The sequence below is a fragment of the Carcharhinus amblyrhynchos genome, chromosome 9 (assembly GCF_965287045.1).
Source record: "Carcharhinus amblyrhynchos chromosome 9, sCarAmb.v2.hapA, whole genome shotgun sequence".
NCBI classification, from domain to species: domain Eukaryota; kingdom Metazoa; phylum Chordata; class Chondrichthyes; order Carcharhiniformes; family Carcharhinidae; genus Carcharhinus; species Carcharhinus amblyrhynchos.
In genome coordinates this window covers 18,351,676-18,363,808 of record NC_137332.1, presented here as the reverse complement: position 1 = coordinate 18,363,808, position 12,133 = coordinate 18,351,676, and the positions used below count along the sequence as shown (strand labels likewise).

At 48.1% G+C, this 12,133-nt stretch overlaps 1 protein-coding gene across 2 annotated transcripts in view; it reads right to left on the bottom strand.

The window, feature by feature from the left end:
* LOC145347624 (choline transporter-like protein 3) overlaps positions 1-12,133 on the bottom strand; it is a 105,256-nt gene that overhangs the window by 34,770 nt on the left and 58,353 nt on the right. For both annotated transcript variants that reach the window (XM_080195263.1, XM_080195264.1), the window contains exons 10-11: positions 9,263-9,428; positions 6,121-6,277 (exon numbers count right to left, since the gene is read on the bottom strand). In XM_080195263.1, the coding sequence (XP_080051389.1) occupies positions 6,121-6,277; positions 9,263-9,428 (323 nt within the window). The remainder of the gene's footprint in view (positions 1-6,120; positions 6,278-9,262; positions 9,429-12,133) is intronic.

Genomic DNA, 12,133 nt, shown 5'->3' with positions numbered 1-12,133 from the left:
GGGTGTTGGTGAGACCAATTGTATAGGGTGTTGGTGAGACCAATTGTATAGGGTGTTGGTAAGACCAATTGTATAGGGTGTTGGTAAGACCAATTGTATAGGGTGTTGGTGAGACCAATTGTATAGGGTGTTGGTGAGACCTATTGTATAGGGTGTTGGTGAGACCTATTGTATAGGGTGTTGGTGAGACCTATTGTATAGGGTACTGGTGAGACCAATTGTATAGGGTGTTGGTGAGTATTGTGTCCAGTTTTGATCTCCTTATTGAGGAAGGATGTGGTGGCATTGGAGGCAGTTCAGAGGAGGTTCCCACCAGATTGATTCTGGGATGAAAGGGTTGATGTAGGAGGAGAGGTTGAAAGTTTGTGCTTATATTCACTGGTGTTTAAAAGAGTGGAGGAGGGGATCTGATCGAGGTATATAAAATTTTAAAAGAGATTGCTAAAGTAAATGTGAACCAAATGTTTCCCCTTGTTGGGCAATCTACAACAAGAGGTCACAGGTATAGGGTGAGTGACGGTAGATTTAAAGCTTGAGATGAGGAGGAAGCTACTTCTCATAGAGGATGGTGAATTTGTGGAACTCACTGCCCAATAGCGCGGTGGAGTCTGAATCATTGAATGGTTTCAATAAGGAGATAGATATATTTCTGATAAAAAAAAACAGGTTAAAGGGATATGGGGAACAGGTGGAGAGAAGGATTTGAGACCAGAGAGAGATCAGCCATGATCTGATTGAATGGTGGAGCAGACTCGAAGGGTTGAACTTGCCTACTTCTGCTTCTAATTCCTATGTTCCTATAAATTATGGAGGTGAGGAGGGCTGTGCTTGACACTCCTCAGTACAGAGTAGCGCTTTGTCCTTGCCAAGGGATGAAAACCCATTTCAATGCTGTCTACAGGCGGAGGTGGCACGCTAACTAATCTGGCATCCTACCCAGCAGGACTAAGAACATAAGAACATAAGAAATAGGAGCAGGAGTAGGCCATCTAGCCCTTCGAGCCTGCCCCGCCATTCAATAAGATCATGGCTGATCTGTCGTGGCTCAGTTCCACATTCCCGCCCTCTCCCCATAACCCTTAATCCCCTCTCTTATCAAAAACCCATCAACCTGCGTCTTAAAAATATTTAGCGAGGCAGCCTCCACCACTTCAACGGGCAGAGAATTCCACAGATTCACCACCCTTTGAGTGAAGAAGTTCCTCCTCAACTCCGTTCTAAACCGCCCCCCCTTTATCTTGAGGCTGTGCCCCCTAGTCCTACTATCCTTTCTGAGTGGGAAGAGTCTCTCCACCTCTATCCTATCCATCCCATTCATCATCTTATACATCTCAATGAGATCTCCCCTCATTCTTCTAAACTCTAAAGAGTACAAGCCTAATTTATTCAGCCTCTCCTCATAGCTCAACCCCCTCAACTCCGGCATCAGCCTAGTAAACCTCCTCTGCACTCCCTCCAAGGCCAAAATATCCTTGCGTAAGTACGGCGACCAAAACTGCACACAGTACTCCAGCTGCGGCCTCACCAATGCCCTATACAGCCGCAGCAAGACCTCCCTACTTTTATATTCAATCCCCCTCGTTATGAAGGCCAGCATCCCATTCGCCTTCCTGACCACCTGCTGCACCTGCAAGCTGGGTTTTTGTGACTCATGCACAAGGACCCCGAGGTCCCTCTGCACCGTCGCCTGTTGCAGTTTTTCGCCACGTAAGTAATAACCCTTCCTACCATTATTCCTACCAAAGTGGACCACCTCGCACTTGCCAACATTAAATTCCATTTGCCATTTCCTGGCCCATTCGCCCAGCCTATCTAGATCCTTCTGCAGACTCTCCACACCCTCCGCACAATTTGCCGTTCCACCAATCTTGGTGTCATCAGCAAATTTCGACACCATACACTCGGTTCCCTCCTCCAGATCATCTATATAAGTGGTAAATAGCTGAGGCCCCAGCACCGACCCCTGGGGCACTCCACTAGTCACCATCCGTCAATCCGAATAGCACCCATTGACCCCCACTCTCTGCCTCCTATTTGACAACCAATCCTCTATCCACGCTAACACCCTACCCCCAACTCCATGTCCCCTGACCTTCTGCAATAACCTCTTGTGAGGTACCTTGTCAAACGCCTTCTGAAAATCAAGAAAGACCACATCCACCGGCTCTCCTCTATCCAACGCCCTAGACACATCCTCATAGAACTCCAGTAAATTTGTCAGACACGACTTCCCTTTAACGAAACCGTGCTGCGTCTGCTCTATCAAGCACTTTCTCTCAAGATGCCTCGCTATTTCCTCCTTGATGACGGATTCTAACATTTTACCTACAACAGACGTTAAACTAACCGGCCTATAATTCCCCGCCTTTTGCCTGGCACCCTTCTTAAACAACGGCGTAACATTAGCCGTTTTCCAATCTTTCGGCACTTCCCCGGAATCCAGCGAAGTCTGGAAAATAACCACCAAGGCATCCACTATCACCTCCGCCATTTCTTTCAGAACCCTCGGATGCATTCCATCCGGTCCTGGCGACTTGTCCACAATCAGCCCCTCCAGTCTGGTCGAGCACCGCCTCTCTAGTAACAGTAATGTCATTAAGACCCTCCAGTCCTGCCACCTTTCCATCTCTAACACTCGGCAAATTATTCACGTCCTCCTCCATGAAGACAGAAACAAAAAAGTTATTCAAGACCTCAGCCATATCCCCATCCCCTACCACTATGTCCCCCTTCTCATCCTCTAAGGGACCAACGTTCACCCTAGCCAGCCTCTTCCTTTTTATATATTTATAAAAACTCTTGCTATCCTTTTTTATATTAAGCGCTAGCCCAGCTTCATAGTTTCTCCTACCCTTCTTTATCAACTTCTATGTCAATCTTTGTTGACATTTAAACCTCTCCCAATCCTCTTCTCGCCCACTACTCTTAGCTACTCTAAACGCCTCCGCTTTTAATTTAACACTTTCCTTCACCTCCTTCGTTATCCATGGCTTATTACCTCTCCTCCTACGGTCCTTTTTGACTGTCGGAATAAATTTCTGCTGAGCACCAAGAAAGAGCTCCTTAAAGATCCTCCACTGCTCCTCAGCAGACCTACCTTCCAACGCGCTCCCCTAGTCAACATTCGCCAATTCTTCTCTCATCCTACCGTACTCCCCTCTGTTCAAACAAAGGACACATGTCCGGGAACCCACTTTCTCCTCCTCCATCTGCACCAGAAACTCCACCATACAATGATCGCTCTCCCCAAGAGGATCCTTCACCGCAAGGTCCCTAATTCTACCCGCCTCATTACATAACACCAGATCCAAGATAGCTCGCTCCCTCGTCGGCTCCAACACACACTGTTCCAGGAAACTATCCCGGCAGCATTCCAAGAACTCCTCCTCGAGCCCACCGCGTCCAACATAGGTCGACCAATCTATATGTAGATTGAAATCCCCCATAACTACGGCCGTCCCATTCCTGCACGCCGCACTTATTTGCGCGTTAACAGCCCGCCCCACCTCCAGATCATTATTCGGGGGCCTATAGACAACACCCACCAGCGACTAGATAGATGATCGAACATTTCCAACTGACAACACCACCATAACAGCCCTGTAGGACCACAAAAATTAAACCAAGCAGTTTTCGAGCATTCTGTAATAAACAAACCTGTCAGTACAGCTAGTAGTGAGGAAGCAGTTGGAATGTAAAAATTTTTATTTTTGTTTACTTTATTCCAATCCAATCAAGTCAAATTAAAGCCAATTCAGAGTCCCAACATGTTGGGACATTCCCGATCCAAGCTGACAAGACAGGGCTCTCACCACCTGTCTCGGGCTTGATCTACATGATCCAAGCTGATTGGAGTAGGTGTAGCTCCTCCTCCAAGGCTTGATCTCATTTGCATCTTAGCCAAAAGGCCGAAATGCCACTTTAAAAAATTGCTTCAAATGAAGCTGAAATGTAACCTAATGACTTCAACCAAGCGCAGCATGTTGATACTACACTTGATCTTAGCCAAAAGGCTGGAGCCGAGGGAACAAACATCTAATTGATGGACTGGGTCTCTGGGATCAGATTGGCTGCTCACTAATTCAAAGCCTTTCAAGGTGAACAAAGCAGCCTCAGAAGTGGAGTACAGTCAGTCCTTATGGTGAATATTAAAGTCAGCAAGGACGTGGGAAAGGTAGAGAAACCATTATTAACAGTCAAAAATGCTTGAGGATCATTTATTTATTTTTAATTAATACATGGGACATGATACACAAAGCACAGCACGTTAGCATTTTGTTAAATACATTCATGGAACATGAGCATCATTGGCTGACCAGCATTTACTGCCCATTCCTAGTTGCCCTTGGAGGGCAGTTGAGAGTCAACCACATTGCTGTGGCTCTGAGGTCACATGTAGGCCAGACCAAGTAAACTCGGCAGATTTCTTTCCTCAAAGGACATCAATGAACCAGATGGGTTTTTTGTGACAATTGACAATGGTTTCATGGTCATCCAGGTTTTTTTATGGAATTCAAAATTCCATGTGTGTGTGTGCGTGTGCGCGCGTGTGTGTGGAGGTGGGTGTGTGTGAGGATTGTCCAGCTGTGCTTGACCCAAAGCTGGAGAATTCCGTCTGTGGTCAACGGACCTCTGTGTGGTCTGCCTCCGTGGTGGGCGGACGAGAAAATTCTACCCTTTATGTTCTATGTTTCTATGAATTCACTGCCACAAATTGTAGTTGAGGGCAAAGCATTGGGGTGACATGGTGGCACAGTGGTTAGCATTGCTGCCTCACAGTGCCAGAGACCCGGGTTTGCTTCCCACTCTGGTCACTGTGTGGAATTTACACATTCTCCCCGTGTCTGAGTGGATTTCCTCCGGGTGCTCCGGTTTCCTCCCACAGTCTGAAAGACGTGCTGGTTAGGTAGATTGGCCATGCTAAATTCTCCCCAGTGTACCCAAACAGGTGCCGGAGTGTGGCGACTAGGGGATCTTCACAGTAATTTAGTTGCAGTGTTAATGTAAGCCTATTTGTGACTAACCAATAAATATATAAATAAATAACATTGTGGGATTTCAAGAAGTTAGATTCTTGGGGGCTAAAGGCATCTAGGGATACGTGGCAGGGGAGGGGGAGAAATGGGGACATCAGGATATTGAATTTGATGATCAGCCATGGTCATAATGAATGGCGGAGCGGGAGGAAGGGCCTCCTCCTGATTCTTGTTTCTGTGTAACTGATTTTCAAAATTGTAAAGCATCAGAAAAGAACCTAGCACATTCTCCCCATGTCTGTTTGGGTTTCCTCCAGGTGCTCTGGTTTCCTCCCACACTCCAAAGATGTGCAGGTTAGGTTGATTGGCCGTATTAAATTAGTGTCAGTGTCAGTAAATATGTGGGGTTGTGGAGAGGGGGCCTGGGTAGAATTGTTGTCGGTGCAGGATCGATGGGCATAATGGCCTCCTTCTACGCTGTTGACGTTCTATGATTCTAAAATGATGCAAAGCAGGGATGGCAGCATGCACTGACTGCAGCATCCACTGACTGCTGATTAGAGGCGATTGTGCGTAGATTAAATCAGAACACACTAAGGCATGGCTTTGCATTGGCAGGGAATATCATCTCGCCCCCTCATGCGTGCTGTCTCTCCCCTACTGCTACCAGTAGGAGCGATCCCATCCAATCTTAGATCCACTATCAGAGACATCTCACCGGTTCATCCCATTGTTTAAAAATGCGAGGGAAGGCATTCTGAAACATAAAGGTTAGAAGCAGATTCCCTCAGTCCCTTTAACATTAATAGTCCACCATCAATAGCTGATCTCAGAGGCAGACCTTTGACGCCAAGACAATTACTGGAAGAGGAATGCACTGAAGAAAAAGGACATTCCGAATCAAAGACAAAATACCCTATCATTAAGCAGCTGAACGTAGTTGGATCCAACTTTCTTTTATACATAGTTCACAAAAATCTGAGAAATTGCACGTCAGTAACATTTACCGTGGTTTGTCACGGGATAGAAAAATGTTACCATAAATGGTAATGTTCCCTTTAAACAGGAGGCATATCTTGAAACACATCAGATAGACTCAAAATGAAGCCCAGCCCTCCTCCCCCCACCCCGGCCCTTATCTTACCTTTCCTTTCAGAAGGCTGTAAACGTACAGGAGAACAATGCGTGGAATCCGGACAAGTGTGATTATAAATGAACCCTTAGCAACCGTTCCCAGGTGGTAGTTAAAGAGTCTCGAAACAGAAGTGAGGATTGGGTGGCTGGGTGGGTTATTTTTGTCCCTGAGGAAAGAATTTGTGTCGTTAGGGCTCCGTTCTCCAGCAATAAAAGGCGCTTAACACAACAAAGTAACGCTACTGCACCAGGTGTTTAAACCTACCGCTGAGAGTGATGCTGAGCTAAAGAAAATGCCAACAGGTTCATCGTGCCAGAGTGGCACGATGGCACAATGGTTAGCACAACTGCCTCCCAGTGTCTGGGATCTGGGATCAATTCCAACCCTGTTTGCATGTTCTCCCCATATCTGCACGGGTTTTCTCTGGGTGGCCTGGTTTCCTCCCACAGTCCAAAGTTAAAGTTTATTTCTTGGTGTCACAAGTAGGCTTACATTAACACTGCAATGAAGTTACTGTAAAAATCCCTGCATCGCCACATACCAGCACCTGTTTGGGTACGCTGAGGGAGAATTTGGTGTGGCCATTGCACCTAACCAGCACTTCTTTCAGACTGTGGGAGGAAATCAGAGCACTCGGAGAAAACCCACGCAGAGACGAGGAGAACATGCAGCTCCGCACAGGCAGAGATCCAAGCCAGGAATTGAACCCAAGTCCCTGGTGCTGTGAGGGAGCAGTGCTAATCACTGTGCTACCGTTCCGTCCCTTGGGTGGATTTGCTGTGCTAAATTATCCCTTAGTGTCCAAAGATATGTAGGTTAGGGACATTTGTTGGGTAAATAAGAATATAGGAACCAGGAGCAGGAGTAGGCCATTTGGCCCCTTGAACCTGCTTCGCCATTCAGTAAGATCATGGCTGATCTTTTTGTCGATTTAGCTCAACTTATGTGCCCGTTCACCATAACCCTTAATTCTTTTACTGTTCAAAAATTTATCTACCCTTGCCTTAAAAACATTCAATGAGGTAGCCTCAACTGCTTCATCGGGCAGGAAATGCCACAGATTCACAACCCTTTGTGTGAAGAAGTTCCTCCTCAACTCAGTCCTAAATCTGCTCCCCCTTATTTTGAGGCTATGCCCCCGAGTTATAGTTTCACCCGCCAGTGGAAACAACCTCGTTGCTTCTATCTGATCTATTCCCTTAAAATTTTATATGTTTGTATAACAGCCCCCCTCATTCTGTTGAATTCCGATGAACATTGTCCCAGTCTACTCAGTCTCTCCTCATAAGCCAACCCTCTCAACTCCGGAATTAATCTAGTGAATCTCCCCTGCACCTCCTCCAGTGCCAGTATATCCTTTCCCAAGTAAAGAGACCAAAACTGTACACAGTACTCCAGGTGTGACCTCTCCAGCACCTTATACAGCTGCAACATGGGGTTATGGGGATAGGTCCTGGGTAAGATGCTCTGTCGGAAAGCTGATGCAGACTCGATGCAGGAAATGTGAGCAATGCTACCTCGCTCTACACTGTAGGGAGTCTGTGACTCTATGAACTGCTGTTGTGCTTGGTGAGAGGCCTGAGTTAGCGGAGTCGGGGGGAGGGGTGGTGATGGGGGTGGACAGGGAGAAATGCTATTTAGATTCAGCTCTCAACAAGAGGCGGAAGTGATCAAGACGATGACCAGACTTCTGCTGCAGAGCTGCAAGTCCCTTCCCCCAGTCACTGAAAACTTGGCCTCATGTGAGAGATCAGCCGCTGTGGGGGGTGAACCAGAGATCAAATAGACCAGCAACTCGATCCCAGTCTGTCAGTGACCGTGAATCCAGCTCCATTAAGCCGGTGAAGAGGCGAGGTGTGAGAGATGGAAGGATCAGCAATGACTGAGGGAGCAATGAGAAAACTCAGCATTCCCCCCTCCACCATCTCCCATCCCCGCACCCACCCAATCCCTGCATCCACCCCATCCCCGCACCCATTCCATCCCCAACCCGCCCTATCCCTGCACCCACTCTGTCCCCGCATTCACCCCGTCCCCAACCCGCCCTATCCCTGCACCCACTCTGTCCCCGCACCCACTCCGTCCCTGCATTCACCCCATCCCCACACCCATCCCATCCCCGCACCCACCCTATCCCTGCACCCACTCTGTCCCCGCATTCACCCCGTCCCCGCACCCACCCCGTCCCCTTCACTCACCCCGTCCCCGCACCCGTCCCAACCCATCCCTTCACCCACCCCATCCCCACACCCACCCCACCCCCTACCCACCCATTCCTGCACCCACCCCATCCCCTACCCACCCAATCCCCTTCACCCATCCCGTACCCGCACCTGCCCCGTCCCCACACCCGCCCCATCCCCTTCACCCGCCCCGACCCCTTCACCCGCCCCGACCCCTTCACCCGCCCCGTCCCCTTCACCCGCCCCGTCCCCACACCCGCCCCGTCCCCTTCACCCGCCCCATCCCCTTCACCCGCCCCATCCCCTTCACCCGCCCCATCCCCTTCACCCGCCCCATCCCCTTCACCCGCCCCATCCCCTTCACCCGCCCCATCCCCTTCACCCTCCCATCCCCTTCACCCATCCCATCCCCTTCACCCATCCCATCCCCTACCCACCCATTCCTGCACCCACCCCATCCCCTTCACCCATCCCATCCCCTTCACCCATCCCATCCCCTTCACCCATCCCATCCTCTTCACCCACCCCATCCCCTACCCACCCATTCCCGCACTCATCCCATCCCCTTCACCCATCCCATCCCCTTCACCCATCCCATCCCCTTCACCCATCCCATCCCCTTCACCCACCCCATCCCCTTCACCCATCCCATCCTCTTCACCCACCCCATCCCCTACCCACCCCATCCCCTTCACCCACCCCATCCCCTTCACCCACCCCATTCCCACACTCATCCCATCCCCTTCACCCACCCCATCCCCTTCACCCACCCAGGATTTTCCTGCCCCGCTTGCCTCAAGGCCGGAAAATCCTGCCCAAGGTTGATGGACCTTTGCATGGTCCGTGTCCCACCCGCTACAACTCCCGAAGCGGAGGGGACGGGAAGATTCTGCCCCTTGTCTTTCTCAGTGGAGAATGGTCTACGCTTGTTCCTGTTCCTGAGGAGCCTGTCTGAAACAAACTCCTACCGATTGAAGTAACAGCACACCACAGCTCCAGCGATGGTCATCTGCTGACAGGCCACAAGAAACTCACTGGTCCAAATCAGTCCAATCACATGGTACCACCACATGTACCGTATTCCAGACAGTGATCGGTACTCAACCTGATTATCTGCTATAACATAAGCGTTACCTGGGGGGGAGAGTAAAACAAAAGGAAAATGTGATACACAGCAACACCCAACACCCAAGAAGAACAGCGTGATGACCGTGACATTTCTTCCCTCCCCCACCGTGAAAATCCCAGGCGAGGAGGTCTCACTTTTCCTTTAAACCCAATACTGGTCAACGTTCAAAGATGAACAAAGCAAGCAGAGTTGCCAAGAAAATTAAAATTGAAAAGTGAAGTCTCAACTGAATTGTAAAATGAGCCTACGCAGCCCCTGAAGCATATATTCTAGCCTTCGTTAATCGAGAGATTGAGTTTGGGAGTCGGGAGATAATGCTGCAGCTTTATAAGACCTTTGTCAGACCCCACTTGGAGTACTGTGCTCAGTTCTGGTCACCTCATTACAAGAAATATATGGAAGCTATTGAAAGGGTGTAGAGGAGATTTACAAGGATGTTGCCTGGATTGGGTGGCAAGCCTTATGAGGATAGGTTGAGGGAGCTTGGTCTTTTCTCCCTGGAGAGACGAAGGTTGAGAGGCGACCTGATAGAGGTTTATAAGATGTTGAGAGTCATAGATAGGGTGGATTCTCGGAGGCTATTTCCCAGGGCTGAAATGATCGCTACGAGAGGACACAGGTTTAAGGTGCTGGGGAGTAGGTACAGAGGAGATGTCAGGGGTAAGTTTTTCACTCAGAGGATGGTGGGTGAGTGGAATCGGCTGCCGTCGGTGGTGGTGGAGGCGAACTCATTGGGGTCTTTTAAGAGACTTCTGGATGAGTACGTGGGATTTAATGGGATTGAGGGTTATAGGTAGGCCTAGTAGGTAGGGATATGATCAGCGCAACTTGTGGGCTGAAGGGCCTGTTTGTGTTGTGGTTTTCTCTGTTCTATGTTCTATTCCAATCCAGCCAAACTATACAGCACTGTGGTTATTGGGCTGTTCATTCTCACGTCTCAGAAGGACCATCTCACACCCCCTTCAGCAACCTGAAGGGCCTGAGCTGTGTCAGTGGATGGTAAAAGGAAAATCCCATCATTCGCACCAATGTCTAGGTGATATTGTGTTTGTTTTTTGGGAGGGAGATTTCGGGGAGGGGATGGAATGCTGACTCTCCCTAATTTTATTTGGCCCATTTGCTAACACTCTGCCGGTGAGATTTTCCACTGCTGGAATCCAGGTCTGAAACTCCAAGATGTTTTACAAAGTTAGGCTGGACCATAAATTTTGCACATTGAATTTGGCTAGAGTAAGCATGAGATGTTTCACTCCAGGTATGGTTCAAGTGACCCACTAGGGAGCTATTATTAAAAAATGTTAATTTAAGAATACAGTTAGTATTTAATAAAAACATTAGCATAATTTGTACCAATTATAAAAAAAGGAACAACCATGATATTGCATAAACCTTAACAACTAAATATACAGTTCCAAATCAAACAATCCCCACAAACATACACCCCTTTCGAGGCTTAGCACAGAAAGCAAGTATGCTCACGTGATGCTGGGTTTTGCAGCTTTGCAATACGTGCTGTAAATTACTCCTCAGGATGTTGAATTGAAAACACTGAGGCCTCTTAGCTCTGGAACTTCCAGCACATCTTGAACACACACACACACACACACACACACACACACACACACACACACACACAGATACTGCTTGCCTCTAGCTTCTAGCTGCACCTCACACACAGCAGAATTTTCACTCCACAGAGAGAGAGCGAACATTGCTTTCAGTCTGCAGTCTAAACCACTTTGAAACTAAAACCTTTGGATATCTCCTATGAGAAAAAAAAACTGTCCAAAGACACCTGACCTGTTAATCATTTTTCAACCAACAGTTCCAAAAGGGCCATAAAACCCCAGGACACTGCATTAGGCCCAGATTAGAAATAAACAAGATACACATTATATCACTTTGGCAACAGTTAGAAGACGCTGGCTCAGACATCATGGCAACAATACAAAGGCACAGTATCATCACACTATATATCTAAAGATATTGTACAGATAAAAGCAAAATACTGCAGATGCTAGAATCTGAAACAAAAACAGAAAATGCTGGAGAACCTCAGCATCTGTAGAGAGAGAATAGAGCCAACATTTGGAATCTGGATGACCATTGTAACTTCACTGCAGTGTTAATGTAAGCCTACCTGTGGCACTAATAAACAATCTTTAAACTTAATCATTTGTCAGAGTGGAGAGCAAAAAAAAATCAGCAAAGATTTACACTATGAAGGTGGGTGGGGGAGTGAGCGTGGTGGGCTGTAATCAAACAAAGAGAATGTAAATGAAGATGAAGGTGGCCCAGAAAGGTGCTAAAAAGTGCCCATTAAGTGACCAGAATGTGTGAATGGCAGAACAGAGGGACAGATGGTTCAGGAGGTTTCACCTGAAGGGGGCGTGGGAGGGGGAGGGCAGGGGTGAGGGGGGGGGGATGGTGCAAGATGGAGAGTGGGAATAGAAAAACGGAAAAATGTGGAAGTGAGAAAGAAGTATGGTAAAAATGGATGAATGAAGTGAAAAGAAGAAACAAAGTGAAGTAAAATAAATGGAAAGGGGGTGAAGGCGGAGGGGAGAGTTCACGCTCTGAAGTTGTTGAACTCAATGTTCAGTCTGGAAGTGCCCAATGGGCAGATGAGGCTGTGTTCCCCCAGTTCCTCCTTTTTGTCAAAGATATTGTACGATGGCTCGTTGGTAATAAGACGGATCAATCACTGCTG